General features: G+C 39.0%; 1 protein-coding gene across 5 annotated transcripts in view; it reads left to right on the top strand.

The window, feature by feature from the left end:
- Window positions 1–20,727, top strand: part of crppa (CDP-L-ribitol pyrophosphorylase A) — a 57,982-nt gene that overhangs the window by 26,836 nt on the left and 10,419 nt on the right. For 3 of the 5 annotated variants that reach the window (XM_082552755.1, XM_082552758.1, XM_082552757.1), the window contains 4 exons: window positions 995–1,072; window positions 1,170–1,262; window positions 8,405–8,530; window positions 8,703–10,715. In XM_082552755.1, the coding sequence (XP_082408881.1) occupies window positions 995–1,072; window positions 1,170–1,262; window positions 8,405–8,530; window positions 8,703–8,834 (429 nt within the window). In that variant the 3' untranslated portion in view covers window positions 8,835–10,715. Of the gene's footprint in view, window positions 1–994; window positions 1,073–1,169; window positions 1,263–3,156; window positions 3,331–8,404; window positions 8,531–8,702; window positions 10,716–20,727 lie in introns of those variants that run through there. The other 2 variants (XR_014279837.1, XM_082552756.1) reach the window with 2 other exon arrangements.

Genomic DNA, 20,727 nt, shown 5'->3' with positions numbered 1-20,727 from the left:
GGTCTTTTTGGTGTTTGGGGTTCTGTGGCTTCTTGGCTCTCTAGGCCTAAACTAAAATAAACACGTCTACTCTGCGATTTCATGGCCAACCTGTTTTAGATCATGTCAGATTTTTTTTTTAGAACCCTGCAAATCGGCATGTCGGACCAAAAAGATTTTCCTCCTGAAGCTGGGGGCAGTTATCTTTCAAGAACAATTAACCATTGAGCATATGGTTCCCATAACCATTTCACATTCTCATTTACTTTCAGTTACTTTAATGAGGAGAACAGTGACATCTCAATGCCAAACATAGATTTTGAATGTTTATTTCTGTGTTTATTTCCTGAATGTTTGACACTATAGTAACAGGTTATATTTTTAAGGGAAAACAACAAAAATGAATTCAAAATGGACATTGTGGGCTATCCAGTTGCCTCAATTTATTTGTGTGCCAGAGCCAAAATTAAAAGATCAGAACGTAAATGTCTCATTTCTCTAAGTAAAAAGGCTTTTACAGTTCTTGGCTGCATGTCGGCTTCAACTCAATTTGCAGCATAATGAAATTTAAGTTGGCTTACGTATGATTGCTGTTCCCGTTTTTTGCGTATGACAGAATTTTTCTGCCAGTTCAGAAGTATAAGAAGCCCAGAAATAGTTTCTTTTTTACCCTGTCTCATTTGTTCTAATAAGTTTCTGACTGCAGTTGATGGAAATAAGCCACTCAGTTATGTGATCTTTAGGCACAAATCTTTTCCTTTTTTTAATAACCTTTTTCTGTAATCATAGAATGATTCATGGCAGAAAAGCAGGTGGATGTACTCTCGCAACAGATGACTGAAATAGTGGCTGAAACAAAAACCAGAAGCCTCTTGACCTTTGAGCGTTGGAGTCGATCAGTCATTCTATATGAAATGCATTAGGACCTTGGCACTGGTGGACCTACCTTAAATCTTATCAGTCAAGCAAGATACATCAGCTGAATATTTAACATGAGGGTATCTCTCATTCACAGGAGTTGGACATCGTCCCAGATCTAATGGGAGACAACGCCAGGTGTCTGTTAAAGGAGTGGAACTTCATCCAAGTTTCTGTAAGTTCTTATTCTATTTTCTACAACTTCTCTGTGAAAGTAAAATATGCCGCTGTAAGTAGTCATGAATTTTTTTGTTTTTGTCTTTGGTCTTTAGGTCAGTCACTCATGCTTGTCTGAAGTGGAGGCGATACTTGTGGCTTTAGAGGCAGAAAATCGAGCTCTTCTCCACCCGGTGGTTGTTATTTGGGTGAGTTGAGATGTAGATCCTATAACCGTACATCTCACAGTTAGAGTGCTAATCCATGTCCATCATCTTAGTGTGGCATTTTTCTAGGTTCCTGGACTGGAAGACAAGTTATGGGGGGGTGTAAAAACTGAGATGTAATGAAAAACCCAAGGAGAAATTAAAGCCTCTAAAATTTAATGAAAAATCATCCAAATGTTGTTGACACATTTGACTAAAACCACCCAAGTCAAAGGCTTCGGTGGTTTTAAAGGAAAATGTCAGTAACAATCATCCTCTAGAGCCCACGAGTGTTCATGCCAAATTTCAGGGCATGAACTTATTAACATATTTCAGTCAGGACCCAAGTGGTGCACTCACTGACAGATGCAGCCATCCTTACTGTGATTTCACATACAAATCTACTCTACGTCCCCCACAACTCTGTTTCCATTCCTTGCTGGGACCTTGTGTATTCTTGTTGTTGTCAGATTTGTAAACCATTAAAAGACAAAGAATGTATTGCTGGCAATTACAGGGACAGCACAGCAGCTCTTGCATGCAGTTATGTGGGGAAAACGCATCATTTTTTAAGTCATCATTGCCATTCTCAACTTTTTAACTCCTACAAACTGTGTACCTAAAAAACAAAATACAGTTCAGGAATCTAGTTAACAGAACCTGGAAAACCTGCTCTTGATTCTGTTATGTACAGTCCTGCCTTGAAAGCATCCACAGGAAGTATCCATAAGAAGTGTGCACACTGGCTTAGTTATTGCAATAGACATATAAAATAAATGGGCATAACTTAAAAAAATCCTAGTTGGTTTAACAAGTTATTTTTATTTTATCAATGTCAAGCATTATTTACACAGTCAATTCTGCTGCCTGTATGATTTTTTTGCTTCACTGAAACTAGACAATAGTTTCCTTCTCCCATCTCTGCTGCCTCAGATGTTGTAAGCCAGCGAGGCATGAAGAAGGTCTAATGACATTTGGAACAACCATGATTCAGTAACTTTTAGAACCAACTTTAACAGCAACACCTAGAAGTAATCATTTTCTGACTGACTTTATCAGTCTCTCATATTATTTTGGAGGAATTTGTCCCACTTTTTTTTTTTTTATTAATTCATGCACAGCTCTCTTAAGTTCCTATCACAGCATTTCAATCTGGATGAAGTCTGGACTTCAGTGTGATGGACTGAAATCAGCCATTGTGTTGTAGATTGCTGTTGTGCTTGGGATCACTGTACTGTTGGAATGCCAAACCTTAGCTTGGACAGATGGCCTCACGTTTGTTTGTTAAATAATTTGGTAAACAGAGTTTAAGGTCCCCAAGACGTGTTTGTGCTGATATGCTGACTTTTCTCCAAATGTGGCTTTGTGCATCATCTCCACTTTGGTCTTGTCTGTCCAAAGGACATTGTTCCAGAAATCTTGTGCTTTGTTTCGACGCAGCTTTGCAAACCTTAGTTGTGCTACCATGTTCTTTTCTGAGAAAAGAGGCTTAGCAACCCTTCCAAAAAAGGCATACTTGTTCGTACTTGTCTTTTTTTCTAATTGTTCTGTCATGAACTTTATAATTTAACATGCAAACCAAGGTTTCTAGTGTCTGAAATGTAGCTCTTGAGATTTTTAGCATTTTCTCGGAACATTGTATGATCTGACCTTGGGGAGAATATGCTGAGACATCTACTCCTGGGAAGATTTTGGCATATTGTTATAATATATACCTGAAAGCCCCAGACCAACAAACTGTCAGAACTTGTCCAGTGACATCCATGTTAGGCTACTAAATTGGACAGATGGATGGAGAGAATGAAAGATAGAGGCTATATCATACAAATGTTATAACCAGTGCATTAGTACAATAAAAAGGCTTCTAGGTATACTTAGTTCAGTTTCTTTTTAACAGGAGGGGACCTCTGCCAGCGGTCTACTATGGCTGGATTGAGAGGTAAAGGGAAAAAGAAAGGGGTGGAAAGAGTGCATAGAGAGATGAGGACAAAAAACATACTATTCGAACGAGAAGACAAAAGTTAACAGCGTGGATTAGTGTTATATATACACACGCAGTGAATGGAAAGAGGTGAGTGCTGAACAAATGCTCTGTGCAACATGTTAAGACCCACAGGAGCCTGAGCCTATTGCAGCATAGCTTTGTGTTGTGTTGACTTACTGTTATCATCATGATTCAATCCAAAATTGATCCAAATGGGACTGAATCATTTTCCTTTTACAAATAACTACTCGCAGTCTCACTTTTTCCCAGCTCACTGAGCTCAGCTTCCTGTCGGACCAGTGGAAACTGCTCCAGTGCCACAATACAGTTTTTCCACACCATTTTAATAAAGCCTGAATCATGAAATTGACAGAAAATAGCATTTTTTTTAAACTGAAGCATTCAAACGTAGCATCTTAACAAGTTTTTTTAAACCCAATTAAATATTAATTTTCATATATGTTTTAATTTGTATCATATTTGCTACATCCAAGAAATGATACCAATGATGTAAAGTCTCAAACTCACAAAAACTGCATACATCAACTGTGATACATTAACATTAGGGGGTTCTGTTTTTTCAAGTACTGAAATTCATACCGTTGGGAGTTTAAACTGTTATAATTGATACTACTCAAGCCTTCTATACATCGCCACTCTCTTTTCTTGGATATCTACATACAGTTCAACTCACTTGTAATTCAAAGCACACAGGTTTGACGTTTCTTTAAGCAAACATTTTTTCTTTTTTATATGTAGTGTATTCAGTATGTACTCTTTTTTTTCTTTCTTAAACGAGCTATTAATACCATTTGAGGACTAAAGGTGTGTTATTTGCAGTTGTGTGTTTGTTAGAGAAGCCACCTAAAGGGTTACAAGTTTGTCTCTTTAATATATAAATAAAAGCTCATAAATCTATAACATGTCCTTAAAGTCATACAGTATATAAACTACTGTATGTCTGTGCATATAATGTCTCAGTGTCATTTCCCCACACAACTGGTGCAGCACAGATTAAGTTTCATTGAGGTACATGTACTGCATAGCATTGAAAACCTTTTCTTTTTTTTTTCTGCTTGTAAAAATCTAACCTGTGGTCCACCTCACGTCCCTTCTGGAGCTCTGTAGCTATTTGGAAACTCTACACCTCCCTTGAAAGCACCTCTGCACGACCTCTCTTACGGCTCGCTTTCCTTCAAACTGTGGCTGATCCCACCAGAGCTACACTAACCTGAGAGCTCACTGAGGGAAAAAAAGAACAAACTGCTTTAATCTGCTCTGGGAAACATTTAAATGTTTGTGAAAGGCTTGTTTACTTTTTTTAATTTGGAAAATGTAACTCTTCATCTAAAACAAAGAGCCAGCATCAAAAACAATGCCAGGTAATGAGAACAACATAAACCCACAGAGGCTGATTTCTGTGACAAAACAAGCCAGATGTCATGCAGAATTGCTCCGCTAAAGCCCCTGTGCTTACTTGTGTTAGTTTTCAATAAAGATTGAAGCACATAGATTCAGATGTGTAAACACTCGGTTTGAAGCTGTGGGGTTTAATGGGATTGACTCCCTTCCACATCAGAACAAACCAGGTTCCCACAAAACTCTCACTGGTAAATGTTGCTAGTTCATCCTAATCTTATTCTGTTCTAACATTTATTCCGATCAGCCACAACAATGAAACTGCTGACAGGCGAAGTGAATAACATCGATCATCTTGTTACAATGCAATGTTCTGCTGCGAAGCCTTGGGTCCTGAGATTTATGTGGATGTTACTTTGACGTATACCACCCATATAAAGATTGTTGCGCACCAAACTGCAACCTCCAGGGATGAAAAATTAAGCCAATTAATTAACTGTAGTTCCTTGGGAGGCCACTTGAGGCTATCTCATAAAGCGGTTCAATGCTTGTAGACTGCACTGTTTAAATGCCAAACTTTAAAGCAATTAAAACATTTTTAGATGCATCCATTCTCTGCCACTTATCCTTCTCAGGGGGGGCTGGAACCTATCCCAGCTGTCTTGGGGTGAGAGGCAGGGTACAGCCTGGACAGGTTGCCAGTCTGTCTCAGGGCTAACACATAGACAAAGACAACCATTCGCACTCATATTCACACCTCCATTCACACCTATGGGCAATTTAGAGCTTCCAATTAACGTACCCCCACTAACTGCATGTCCTTGGACTGTGGGAGAAAGCTGAAGTACTCGGAGAGAACCCACATGCAAACTGCACACAGAAAGGCAGGTTTGAACTCAGGTGGAATTGAACTCAGGACTCTATGGATAGGTCTTGATGCATGCTCATTCATCCAGGTAAGTAAATCTCCAAAAGTTGATTTTGTTCATCTGGACGTAGCGTTTTTAGTGGGAGAAACATTTAACTACTCATCCAAGTGACTTCTTCAGTCCCAGCGGACTGCAAGTTTCCCCAATCTTATAAACAGGGAGGAACGCTGTTTTGAGCGCGGAGTCAAGGAGGCCATTTACGTGAAAAGGGAAAGACCATCTTTGAATTGAGGAGGGGGCCTAAGGGTACATCTTTCGCCATCATACAGTGATGTGATTGCAGCCATTGCCCAGCTCTCTGTGAATGGTTCTCATGGCCATTGATCAGTGGTTGTTGATCAATGGTCATGAGAATTTTCATAATTATGATGAAGGAACTGACCTCCCAGCCCTTTGTTCCTTCAGTGGTGCTGGTTTCAGTCATTATGCAAATGTACCGTTTATAAGATTGGGGAAACCTGCAGTCAGCTGAGACTGAAGAAGTCACTTGGTTGAGTGACTAAACGTCTCTCCCACTGAAAACGCTACGTCCAGATGAACAGAATCAACTTTTGGAGACTCTATGGATAGCTTTCACCTTCCAACAACTCTACTGAGGCGGATATTTTTAGTAACTCCATCCATCCATAAACAGCAGTATTGTTTCTTGGTGGTGAAATCGCTGAACTAGATTTCGCCACCATATTTGTGCTGTTTGTGCCTCCTAGGTAGTTTTAGGTTGAATTTTAATTAAACAATTAAGACACAAAGCTTACTGTGTGATATAGCCTGTCCAAGCAGTCTGGGATTTGAAAGAGAAATTCTAGTGTTTTATCAGTTTGTTACTTGTCTGCCTTTCTGCATCTGTTTTTTTTTTTTTTTTTTTTACTGCTGAATGCAATTTGCAAGCTTCTAGCATTAGATGATATGTTAGCACCCCCCCCCCCTTTGCACAAAAATGGTTAAAAAAAAAAGACAAAAAACACAACTATGGACAAAAACTAGAGTTAAGGATTGAAATTGTTGAATCCCAAACTAGTCCATCTTTTGTGTTGTGGAGTGACACTCTGTTGCTCCAGCACTGTCGCCCAATGAGAAGGACCTGCAGAACACAAACAACAGCCCAATTTGCTGACTGGGCTCCAAACATCAGAGTTTGTGGTTCAGTAGATCAGAGTTCTGTTGGCAGCTTAAAGGAGCCTGGTTGCTGCATATTTCTGTTGTCACTTTTTTGTCTTTTGTTGTTGTCTTCTATGCTGCTGTATTAATGAGTGGTGTCCTTTTCTTATTACATGAAGAAGATAGAAGTTATTAGAATTTGATTGCTCCTGTAATTGTATTCTATCAGTCTATATAGACCTAGTACTTCCTTATGTAACATGCAGTGATGCTCTGATCTACAGTGAGACTGTGAATTATAAAACCACGCTGGATTTCAGATTATTTTTTGTTACCAAATTGCTATTTAAAGGATTGATTCATTGATTGGAATATAAAAAATGCCTTTAGAAATTTGCAGGGGAAAACCAAAAGGGAGAATTAAAGCGTATTCTATTAAAGTAAATCACATCTGTCATTTTTCCCCCCATCTATGCCTAACCTAATTTCGTCAACATTCAAATGTGCATAAACTCAGCCTGGAAAGTTGAGAATATGGCAAAACATGAGGCAGTCCTCCTAAGCGATTTGATCCTGCACCAGAGTGTCTGGGTTTTTTTGGGGGGGGGTTTGCCTGGGGCTATTATTAGATTGCATATGCACCCCGTTATTTATCCCAGGCTTGATCACATGGTAGTGATCACTGAGGGATCATAGAGTTTCAAGTGTTGGTGTTATCCATGTGATGGTGGTAGCCTCAAGGGGAGTAAAGGAGACCGGATAATGGAGGTCACTTTGTTTTACTTAGTCTAAGATGTTATGGCCTTGAGCAAGACATTTCAAAGAAAAAAAATGTTGCTGTTGAGTTTACGCTATAAGAAATCACCAATCTATGATAAACATTTGCCTGAAGTTTATTACCATTAATATCAATAATATTATTATTGTATAATTATCACTCAAGCAGCTTGTACTTGATTGATTGTCAGGTTGTTGGGGGCTCTTCAAGTATATTTTACATCAGCTTAGCATCCCCTCTAAGTCATTATGGAAGGTGCCCAATAACAATAGTGTCTATGTTCAAGTTTTTTTTAATTTCTGGTAAAATCCAGTCTAATAAGGACAAATACTCTCATTCTTCATGAGCTCGCTCACCGTTGAGGATTCTTGGCCCGAATAAGACAATTTGGTGTCCTACCCCTGCGAATGTGCTGAATAATCAGTTTTCAAGTTGGAACTTCAGCTGATGACAACCAACATTTGATTGATATTCAAGGAGAGTGCAATAATTGTACGTTTAAAGCAGATGTCTTGACATTTTTGAAACTATTCTCCTGACTATTGCATCTCACTGCCGCAGTTTTTTACGATATGTGACAGAATAATTGAAAGGAATAAATCTCCATTTAAGTTGCTGTCAGCAGTATGGTTATGGAAATCGACTAAAGTTTAGCTGCTCATAGAGATGACACAGTAACCTGAACCATTGTATCTGGATTATGCTACCCTAATTGAGGAAAATAAACCCCAGAGGTCCATAAGATTTACAACTCAATTAGAGTCATTATATCCTCAGACAGGATTGTGTATCAACCAACCTCTGTTTACTCTAAGCAGACGCTCATGCTTCCTCGAACTTCCCCAAACATAGCCCTAAACAAATAAGCCTATTGAGCTGCAACATGTTTAAACTACTGCTTGAACAATGTCCTGTAATTGCTCCAAAATGGGGCGTAATTGCTATTCTTTATTGGCAGTTGTTTTCTGATTGGGTGCGGTGGTCTTTGTTTTGATAGGTGCACTTCAGCAGGACTGATGAGCTCCCTGTCAGCGAGAGAGCACCCACGGCAATCACGGAGTTGGCCTCAACAGCCAAGCACAGAAATATTCTCATCTATGGCATCCAGCTTAAACAGTCAAAGGTAAGAGTGTTGTCTTTTCTCCATCTTCTCCATTCCTTCCTTTTATTTCTTTTTAAAGTGAACTTAAGAGTTATTGAGAAATGCACAACTAAGAAAGGCCAAATTTAAAGCAGTGGAAAAGTAATTTTTAACTGTGTAGTTCCAATGTCTTGTCTAACTTTTTGTCTTTCAGGTAATGTTGCTGTCTTATATCAGCCATCTGTACATTTTAGGATGCACACACATCCTCATTTGCATTGGAATAAATGTGCCCAGTAGTGCGACTAAGAGGATGGATAGAAACTTTAAATCCTCTGTTATATGAGTTGTTTTTTGAACTGAATGACAGGGATGAAAAATATGCAGAGGTGCTTTAGGTCCAAAGCACTGTGCAGTTCGAATGAAGTACATGTAGGCCAAGTCACAACAGTTAACCTGATGTGGGGATCCTATGTAAGGCCCTCCAAATGTGTACTGGAGTCATTAGGATGGATGTGACTGTCAGACTTGATCTGAAATCCATATCTGACTTCTTACTTATTGCAGGATTATATAAGGAGAAATTATTCTTCCCCCACAGTGAGAAATATCAAGATTCATGCTACTAAAGCCATCAAATCAAATCACTGTTTTTGGGCCAGATGTGTAAAGCAAACCTAAGACAATATAAATGAATATTCATGGTGTTATTGGCCTTAAATATGACATTCGTTGTGATTCATGTTCCTGACAAATTGGCAGCTGCATCACTTCACAAATAAATGGTAAAAACCTCTTTGCCTCAGGCAAGAGGATGTTTGAGCATGTCGGGTTTGTTCACATTGGTGAGAGGAAAAAGAAGAAGAAGAAAAATGTGATGGGTGAGCTGGTTTTGTTCGTGGTCAGTGAGATGGTATGTCGCATCAGGTCTTGACACCGCACTGTTGTTTAATTAAAAAGAGATGTTTTGTTTTCTCGGTAGTGAGGCATGCAAAATGTCGCTGCCCCACATGTGAGATTGATTCTACTATCGGATGTTGGATATCATGGTTTTCCTGAGAATTGCGAAGAGTAAAGTTGTTAATTAGTCATCCTGTTTAACTCCTTAGAGAGAAAAGAGGAAAGGGAAAGGGAGTGACAGAGATAATGCGCATTTCGCCATGATAAAGTTCTTATCGTTATGAGATAGTGGAACAACAGAATACAACCTCCTATAAATCACTGATAGCTTTTTGTTATAATGAGGATAATTCTTCCCAGATGTCCTTATTCATACTTGCGGCGATGCCTGCCAACACACGCTCCATCAGCCGTACACCTTATATGAATATTGCTTTTATACCTAAGTTTGCTGCATGTCTTTGACTGAAAGCAGACACCACTATTAACATTGCTGTTAATTTGATTTTAATATTAGTGAAAGATTCATTAGCTCCACGTGGATTATTAGTCTTTAAATAAACAGAGCCATTAAAAAAGAAGCTGGGGTGGCATGAATTCACATGAGTGAACATGTAACTATTGTTAGTATCTTTGCCATGATTTTCAGAAGTTTGTCATCCAGAGAATTATGATGTCTACAGTTTGGTCGCATGAAGACGAACATGTTGTGTTTTCCCCATGACAACATGGTCTGGATTGCATTTTCTGTTCCTTGCAAAGAAAGGTCAAGTTTTCCTGTTTGGATTTCTCAGAATGTCTTTGTAAGGGAAGCCAGTGCAGACTGCAAACATTAAGTTATGCCTCTGTCTACAGCTTTATACATATATCTTCCCTGTGACACTTGATAGCTTGCTCTCTATTATTAAACATAGTTAGTGTGCATTTTTTGCTTTTTATGACTCTGTGTATGTGTAGAAATTTCACCACTACCATGCAATTTCTAAAGAGTTCCCTCCATTCTGTACAAAACAACTCAGTGGTCTAAATTCTATCTCGCTAAGAGAATGCCTGGCTGTCCTGGATCCTAAGATTGGATGGAGGTTATCTTGCTTATTAAACTATTGCCAGTAACCAATAATCAGCTTATTGCAAGTAGGGCTGATGTGCTGATTAAATGTCCAAAGTAAATCACATAAGGACCCAAAAGACTTGTCTCGTCCTTTATTATCTTTAAGATGAACAAAATTAGTATTTCTTCAGCCACTGTCCAAATTGTTATTTTTACACATCCGTATTGATTTCAACCCAAAATTTCACAATTGGTGCTTTCCTGTGCAGTATTATGAGGTCATGTTGTACAAATCAGATACACAATCTGTCACAATTTGAACTATGACTACTGTTAATGTGTGTAACAGTAATGATGAAGGATTATACTCCTGTATCATCAGCACTGAGGTGTTCCTGGAGAAGATGGATAGCTGCTCTAGGGGACAGCAAATCAACCAGAATAAATTATTGTGTAAAAAAAATCATATATACACGGAGGGGAAAAAACTACAAAACTGCTGATGCTTTTTTGCTGACCTGTTGTTTTAAGGTTTGGGCTCATTTTGGTGTCTAAAAACCACTAATTTACTTCATTTTAATTTTGCCTCCTTGTTGTCTTACTGAAAGAAGATCAGCACAAGGGGTGTGTTCAGTCTAAAACTACAGCCAGGAGTAGGTTAGCTTAGCTTACCTAATAGTAGAAATATGACTAAACTCTAAAGCTCAAAGTGCAAAGTCTAAGTTCATAGGCCAACACGTTTCTTTATTCTATGCAAAAATTTGAGTTTTACTTACTTGATAATTAGCCAGGCTAATACTGCAATTAGTAAGGCAAGGCAAGGCAAATTTATTTGTATAGCACAATTCAACAACAAGGTGATTCAAAGTGCTTTACAGAGACATTAGAAACAAAAACAAATAAAAAGCATGATTTAAAATTGATTAAAACAAGCAAACAAACAAACTAACTAAACACACACATTTCACACCTGTTCGCGCGATCTGAACCCTTATCGTAAGGGGAGCTACCAGTCCTTCTGTGGACGAGCTACTTTCTATTTTAAATTCCCTGAATTTAAAATACTCTCTAGACCCAGTCTAGACCCAGCTGGGGAGCTACCCAGAGCTCTAAACCCACTTAACAAACAAACAAACAAACAAACAAACAAACAAACAAACAAAACAGTATATAAAATCAAAACAGATAAAATCAGAAATAGATAAGATCAGTAGTTAATGTAAGTTTGGAAATTTAAGCTTAACAAACAAACAAAACAGTATATAAAATCAAAACAGATAAAATCAGAAATAGATAAGATCAGTAGTTAGTGTAAGTTTTGAAATTTAAGCTTAAAAGTGTGGATTTGGTGCTTTATTCAAATGCAGCTGAGAACAGGTGAGTCTTCAGCCTGGATTTAAATAAACTGAGTGTTTCAGCTGATCTGAGGCTTTCTGGGAGTTTGTTCCAGATATAAGGAGCATAAAAGCTGAATGCAGCTTCTCCGTGTCTGGTTCTGACTCTGGGAACTGATAAAAGACCGGATCCAGATGACCTGAGGGATCTGGAAGGTTCATACTGGGTCAGGAGGTCACTGATGTATTTTGGTCCTAAACCATTCAGAGCTTTATAGGCCAGCATCAGAACTTTAAAGTCTATCCTCTGACGGACAGGCAGCCAGTGTAAAGACCTCAGAGCTGGACTGATGTGGTCCACTTTTTTGGTCTTAGTGAGGACTCGAGCAGCAGAGTTCTGAATGAGCTGTAGTTGTCTGACTGATTTTTTAGGTAGACCTGTAAAGATGCTGTTACAGTAATCAAGCCTACTAAAGATGAATGCATGGACTAGTTTTTCCAGGTCCTGTTGAGACATCAGATCTTTTATCCTTGAAATATTCTTGAGGTGATAGTAAGCTGATTTTGTTATTGTCTTAATGTGTTTTTCTAAGTTTAGGTCTGCATCCATCACTACACCCAAATTTCTCGCCTGGTTTGTGGTTTTTAGATGTATGGATTGAAGTTCTCTGGTGACCTGTAATCGTTTTTCTTTGGCGCCAAAGACTATTACTTCAGTTTTGTTTTTGTTTAGTTGGAGAAAATTGTGGCGCAACCAGTCATTAATTTCCTCAATGCATTATCATTGAGTATCAAAAAAATCCTTTAAAGTAAACAATCTGTAAGGACATAGTGTTAAAACACTAATGCTGGTTTTGAAAATTAAAAATAATAATGAAAATATCAAGGATTCATTATAGAAAAACTGAACAGGTACATTATGAGAATGTGTTTAGTTATAATTTCTCTTCAGTGGAGTTTAACCTTTAGGATGTTACTACAAAGTAACGTGGTGCTGTATACAGCTGACCAGAATACTGTTCTGTGAGAAATGTGAATATTAGAGCCACATTCCAGTGAAAATATTTATATAAACACTTTACAAAAAACGTAACAACGCTTTATAAATTTAAGATGTTGTAGCTTTATTCTCAATTTGCCATCAATAGTAAAAACATGTGTAGCATCACCACAGTGTCTATTTTCCAATTTTTTACACGCATCATTGTTAATCGTCCATAAATTTTGGGTGCCTTTTGTTCCTCCCTAAATGATTTCATCCTTTACTCTGACATGACTGCTCGTTGTCAACTGCACACAAGTGAAAAGCACAACTGGGGAGTGCATTTAAGTGTCCCTCACTTCTCATTATGCATCGCACTGAGGAATTATTGGACGCACCCGCTGCTTTGGAAAAGAAAAGCTGTTTGGCTAATTGAATTTTAACCTTCTGACAGCTAAAATGCATGAGCACATGGAATTGTGCTCGTCCCAGTGAGGTTGGAAAACTGATTCACCTCATTGACCTTCGGTGATGTCTTTTTGGATAAAAAGTGTGTTTTTCTTAAATGAGGCCCGATTGTGGTTTTACTTTATAACACCCAGCTGCTGAAGCACAATGCATCCAGCAGCACGTTGCCATGCATGGTACTTCGCTTTGTCAACAGGAGAGAGTGAAATGGAGTCTTTGGGCAATGAACAGCACTCTCTCTGAAAGGATCAAAGAGCTTCTCTAGAGCTCTTTTCCGTTTGTGCTGTTGCCTCTTTGAAGATGCCCACAAGCCAAACATCAGGTGCAACAATGTGTGAAAACCTCAAACCGATCTGAAGACGTTGGCTGAGAATGCGAAGACACCGGATCCTCATAAACTAACACGATGTTGTGAAAACGGTGACGGTATATGCTATCGGTGTCTGCTGTGTTGATAGGAAGTGTCATTGGATCCTTTCTCGCACAGGGTCCTGGTGACTTGTCATTTGTTGAAAAGGGAGTTGTCTCAGTGATATATGGGTGTTGTAATCCCTGCAGTGAGAGCCCTGATGTTTACCCAACCCCATATTTCCTCCTCCTCAAAGAGCCCGAACCGGGAACCCTAAACCTGAGAAGAGATTAGCCGGCCAGGAAGAAAAGAGAGGGAGAGAAAGGAGAAGAGGGAGGGGAGGGAAGAGGAAAAGAAGAGGACTCTATAGGCCTATTCTCCTCTACCTGTTCAGATCTGGGTCTGAAAGGCAGACAGGTGAAACCGTACACGACCAAGTGAAAATCTTGCTGTGACGCCCGTGGAGTTGTACTCCTGCTGAAGTCGGGGGGAGATTAGGGAAGGCTGCTGTCTCTGTGTTTTCAGCTCACTCCTGACTATTTCACATCCTAAATCCAACAGTTATTCTGTGCCGAATAAAAGAATGGTTTTTCATGGCGATGCAGAGCATTGGATAAAAGGAAACAAGTTCAGTGAACTGGATATCTCTACTAACCACATATCACAAAATCTTTGCGTACTTAAATGATTTTTTAAAGAAAAAATCATTTAAGAATGACTGCCGGTAAATTCCGCCAGAGCCACTGCCGCCCCTCAGATAAATCTGAGGGGCGGCAGTGGCTCTGGTATCAAGCCAAAGCGTTTAGGAACTATTATGATTGATGATCGATGCAAACAAGGGTATTTATGCTTGTCAAAAAAATGAAGTAAATGTAGCCAGGAATGTGCAGGGTTGTTTTACTACACAAACGTTCCTACTTTCGCCCATTAGTAACAGTGTCTAAGTTTTTTTTTTTTAAGGTTTTAAAGATAAAATTGTTTTCTAAAAATCCTGCTATGCTAGATGCCATAATACTACCCAGGACTAATTGACTTGATGAAAAGTTAAGAGATCAGTAAATCACAATATATACCAAATTTTATTATAACTACTTTGGTTCTTACTGGTACTTTTTAGTACAAATACCAGCCTAATAGTAGTCCTACTGAAATAACTGGATGGCAACTACAGCTGATGTTTAAAAAAAGAAGAAGCAAGTGGATCACCAGACATTAGAAACAAACAAGTGAAGCTCTTTTCGTGACATCTCTGTGTTTGCCTGCTGTTAGGGTCAAGAGAAATCAAGGATGGTTGCTGTCTCCGCTCACTGCTAACCTTTCTGTTAGATGTGACTGGTGTCTGGTGTTAATTTTTCTGTTGGAACGTTAATAAATGTATTCAATTATAACCTACGATTGCATGCAGTAGTCTCCTCTGATATTTTAGTCCAGTTGAAAATAAGAGATAAATTGTGAGTTAAAATAATAAACACTAAGTAACATCATATAACTTAATCCAAACAGTGCAGAAAACAACACAGATAAGAAATGACGTGGCATTACACAAATCTGTTTATTGTTACCAAAATGTTTCTGAGACACATTTGGCAGGTCTTTCAGTGGGTTCAGAGAGTAAAAGTTCAGTATCCACCCTGCCCCTTCACATAATTTTTCCCCTGTTGTTGTCTAAGTACTTGGCTTTCTTCTGACAATTATGTCGTTTTTACTTTAAGATCCTTCTGGAAAAGTGGATGAGAGCACTTGGCTCCCTCAGTTGAATCCTGACATCTCCATAAAGACAGAAGCCTGGGATCACTCCCCTCTTAGTAATGTATTTGTAGAGTTAGGGTCGAGCCATTCACTGCCTTGACATGTGCAGAATATCAAGCTTGATCTTCCACGCTGAGTGCTCCAGATGTGTGTTGGTATGTGTGAAACTTGACCGCTGGAGTTTGGCTCAAAGAATTAGACATACCAAAGCGGTGTTTACTCAGCTTTGATTTCATAGATTAAAAAGACCAGCAGCGTTGTGTTTGGGTTGATGTGTCTTGAATCAGGGAGAATCTTGCAGACAATTGGAAAATGACATTCCAAGAGGGAATATATTTGAAACAGAGAGTTTATTCTTATGGAAGATCGGTTTAAGCCAGTTCTTCACAATGAGTTTGTAAACATTCAGTCACGCAGAGAAAGAGCCGAACATACATGTATATTTGTTTTGCCAATTGGTTTTTAGGCCTTTCTGACCACCCACGGTAGTCCTGGTTTCAGTTTACTTCCAGTTATGTGGTGGGGAAGTGCAGCTCTGCTGAAATTATGCTTTCAGTTAACGGACCTCATCAAGGTTTGTTTTTGTGCCACTCACCTTCTTACTCTACTCGTGCTTTTATTTGCAGAGACCTTGGCACACGTGCTTGCGTGGCTGTTTATGGTTGAAAATAGCTGTAGAACAGCACGTAACAAGTTCAGACCAAAAAAAGTAGAGCAGAAAGCCCCAAGAGGTTGGTAAAAATGTGGCCGTCCTCATCAGTCCTTATGGAAAATTAGAAACGAGGATTAAAATCCATATTGCTTTCCTCCGAAAAATAAAAAATACTTTTTCTCATGTAAACTGATATCGATATGTATCCCAATATAAATCAAATCACTATTTCTGTTAACCCTAAAGGTTCCCCTTTAAACCTAATTTGATATATAAACATAAGGTTAATTTTTTTCCTGTCAGAAGTTAAATATGATAAATATACTGCAACATTGTACAACTTATGTTTATATTGCTAAGACCTTTGCATGATAATTATGTTATTGTTTTATTGCCTAGCTCTGTGTGCACCCATGAAGTCAATTGATGCAGTTTTCTTGGTGCTAGCACTGAACCCACTCACCAAAATACAGCCACTTCTGGCTACAAAGCCTCAAGATGACAGTGGCCATTTGAAGCATCAAAATGCAAATCCACAAACTATGATGTTATGTCTCTGGATCTGCAGCCATCCTCTATATACAGTCTATGTGCCCAACCGACGATTTTCCACAGCTGACATGTTGAATTTGCCTGGTTAAAACTGCAAAATGAGTTTTTCCAAGAGTTTTCTCACGAAGCCTTGTGTAAAAACATTTTTCTTAACAGTTTCTTGTAGCAATTCTGTTCACTCTTCATCTCTCAAACCACATGGGTAGCATCCCCCTGTTGTTTAGTCTGCAGCACACTGGTATTTTGACAGGAGTATAAAAACATTGTGTTGCACCTATGTTTGCATGTTTAGCATTAGCGATGGAAGTGAGGGCACCGAGTCTTGGCCAGGATGCTGCTGAAAACCCAGGTAGTAATAAATGTCTTGTTTTCTAAAATCTGCCTGCACCTGCAGCTGACCTCAGATGACCTGCGATATGGAGTGTATTTAGCCTCCCTGGGTTTCTGTAAGTGATACAATGTGATCAGTAAATGAGGCTTCTGTGGCGAGTGTGTGTGCGCTTGTTCTTCTCTCTCAGCGCACGGAGGATTTGGTATGTCCCAGTTCATAACTCCCCACCCATGCCTTCATGCATTCATACCTCCTCAACTAAGGATCCATTGTTCTTGCACACTGTTTTGAGGTCTGTCTTTCGGTGAGTTCAATTCAAACAAAGTCATCTCTCACCAGAGCTTGTTCAAAAAGTTCTCACTGAAGGGCTCCGGTGGAAATACAGACCACCTCAGTGTCCCATTCTTAGCAGAGTTTTCCTTTTCTCTGGAGGGTACACAGAAGGAGAAGTCGCACATGGAACATGACTAACAAACTGCTTTGTTTGCCCGACGGATGCCCCTAGACAGGATATTTTGGAAACCCTTGTTGAAAGAGCTTTTCCAGTGTACCGTGAAAAGGTTGTGTGGCAGCAGTTGTTCTCTCAATGTGATCTCAAAAGGCAGTTATCAGGACAAAAGTTCTTTTTTTTAACCTGTCAGCTCTTTTGGACTTTTGGAAAGTCTGAGGAAGCCTCACAAAAGTAGGGCGGGATACAGACTTATTCATTTTCCTACATTATAGTCCCTTTCAGATGAAGTGAGGCAGAATGGGAATGATGGGAATATCTAAAATACAGACATTCAGGCAGCAACACTAAATACCTCAGCAAAATTCAATAAAAACACACTCCCTAGAGACGCTTCATCTCTGAGAAGTACGAAATAATACTTATGTCACTGTCATCTCTGTCAGCTTTAGGTCCCAGTCTCTTAGCTTGGATACAGACGGCTTTTAAATTTATGGCTGAACTTTCAGTGTAAGCCTGATATATACTCTGAAAGTTGTTTAGACCTGAAGCTCAGCAGTAAATATTAGCACTGTTTGGATCTAAATCTAATATTTGGATGTATGTGTGTGAGCGTTTTCTTTCTTCTCTGTCTCCTGTCACTTTAATCCAAGTGCCTGACTGAAGTTTGGCAGTTATTGGTCATCTTTTATTCATTCCATCTCAGTAGATTGAAGATAGAGCCTCTGTTCGTTTGTCCCATAATGTGCTGCGGTCAGTATCCCCGTCATTATCATATCTGGAAAGTATGTTTACTGATATGAAATACTTTTATTTTTAGTTTTATTTCCTTTCTTCTTATCTCCTGTCGTTGCATATTTTGTTTTTGTCTTTCAGTTAGATTTACTATCTTTTCTCCAAGCAGCAAAACTGAACATTAGCTTTCACATAAAACTGCACGTCTTGGTACAGATCACAATTATATACATTTCCTTTCCTTGCTCTTTCTTCTATCACTTCCATGTATTATTTCTAACTTCCTGTAGAGCACAAATTTACCATGGATCTGAAATGTTATGTGCAAGAAAATAAATTAATCTTCATAATTGATTTATGTTGTTTTTTTAAGCACAGAATGCAAAAACGATGCCAGGACTTTTAATACTCTCTGTTGTGGGTTATGTTGATCAAACAAAGGGAGTAGTTTAAATGGAAGAAAAAAAGTATGACGTGTAGCCTAAAACTACACTAAAACTACATTTTAATACTGATGCCTGGACTAAAAGTACTCTTAATGCTCCAGCTAGAGCTGAATATAAGTTTACCATTTTGGCAAAACGTTTCAGTTTTCTTCCTGCTTTGTGCACATTCCCATTACATTTCTTTTCTTGAACTGCTCTGTAATCTTCATGCAAATTCTGTAACACAGTTCTTCACTATTACTGTTTTAACTGTTTTAATATTCTCATCTACATCTACTTTTTTTAATCCCAATAACCCACCAGTCTATTGGCTCAATGTGTCGCTAATTATATGCTGCTAAACAAATCCACTAAACCAATCCACAGAAACTTTTGTCAAATTATATCCGAAAAGAAATCCCAAAGTTTCCAAAATTAACTTGACACCAAAGAATAAAAAATAAGATAAAATGTATTGTACTGGTGTATTGCTTGGTGCTGCTTTCAGTAGAGGGAGTTAGTCATTCTGCCACAGCTCCTGATTACATCAATGAATCTCTACAGGACATTGGTGGTGTAACATTCAGGGCTCTAATCAGACTGACCAGTAATTGAACCTGTTATCCCCCTCTCCTTTCTCAGTTTAGCCCCTAGCTACTGCCTGTCTTCAATGATACACGGAGAGGAGGGAGAGCAAGAGGACCACAATACCCACTCAGGGACGAGCTGTCAGAAGCCCTGAAACACTATCCTCTCTGTGTTAAAAGCACTGGGTGTTTTTAGCAGTATTATATCACTGGGATTCAGTAAGGCAGGTCGTTTGGGAAGAGTTTTCCTGAGAAATGACTTCTATTAAAGAGCATTGCTCACCGAGGCTCACATTAGGTGATGGTTTTGACTTTTAAGACTCCCAGAGTGGAGAACGCTGTCTGGCCACAATGCCAGTAATGATACTGCCCTCAAGTGGATCCTACAGCCGTTTGTACTACAGCACTTTTATGTCACAGAGAAAAATGCAGAGACAGTAAAATATTAGGATGATGAAAAGAGGTGATAAAAACTCTCCTGATGTTCTTGGCCACTTTAGCTATGGTAGCTAGTGTGACTCTAACAACTCTTTCCAGTTCTCTTAGCTTGGGGTCAGTGCCAAGCCTTTCCATAAGCTGTTTTTATATTAGGACCTGGTTCTTGGCATTTTATAAAGGGAATATGAGTGGACCAGAGGGCCCAGGTTCTCATGAGAATGACAGAGATGTGCAAATTATCACAGCTAAAAGCCCTAATTGCCTGAAACCTTTCTGCATCAAAGCTGGCCCTTCTTGTGTGGCAGAAGTGCCGCTGCGTGCTCTTTAAGATGGAAAGGTTGATTGCATCAGTGGCATTTAGAAGTAGAGAGTTTGAGGATCGCTTATTGTGTGGTCCACTGATGCTCTCCTCCCCCATTCTTCCCCATGTATTTCAAAGACCTGTCACCTCACGACTTGTCAAAATCTTTCCTTCAAACAGTAAGCAAAAATAGAAGCTAATGATTGAAGTTCCATTCTGTAAACTTGCGGTTGCCGTGTGGAATAACAGGCCTGTTGCATGTGTTGCATTTGTACACATGGGAATGATTGGGAACATTTTCCCTTTAGTTACTGCACCGTCATAGGATTATACAGTAGATCGCATTGTTTATGTGTCAAAACAAAGCTGTAACTTAATTTTCTAATGGGCCTGCTTGCCGCAGCTGAAATCCGCGTTTTTGTAGCACAAGCCTTAAAATTAAAAGAAAACCCTTAAGCTCTCCACAACTCTCTCCAGCTGTGGTTTGTATCCAGTGGTATTTTCCCCTTGATACCAGTTCATATATTGTTTTCTCTCTGTTCTAAAATATAAAATCTGTGAAGAAAAACTACATGAATGCCATTTTGGCCACCGAGAGATTGGACGTGTCACTAATGGATGTAGCAGACAGTGTTGGGGGGAAAAAGTGTTTCAAAATGTAAATGTGTTGCTTTCCTATTTAATATGACATACACTAGCGATCGTCCTTCCACTAATGTGAATAAATGATGATACTTTTGGCTTTAAGTGAGGATTTGTGGCAGTTAATCATTATGAAGTGGAAAGTGAGGTTCCCTCACGAATAATAATAATAAAGTGAATCTCGTAAAATCCAGCCCTTTTAAAATAAAATAAAATACCCTCCTGCTGTCTGCACTTAGACTTTGGCCTGCCTTTGGAACATCTGATGATTAATTCCACATTGTAAACAGGTGAG

Source organism: Aulonocara stuartgranti, assembly GCF_965226115.1.
Source record: "Aulonocara stuartgranti genome assembly, chromosome: 11".
NCBI lineage: Eukaryota > Metazoa > Chordata > Actinopteri > Cichliformes > Cichlidae > Aulonocara > Aulonocara stuartgranti.
This window is presented reverse-complemented; position numbering and strand designations above follow the sequence as displayed.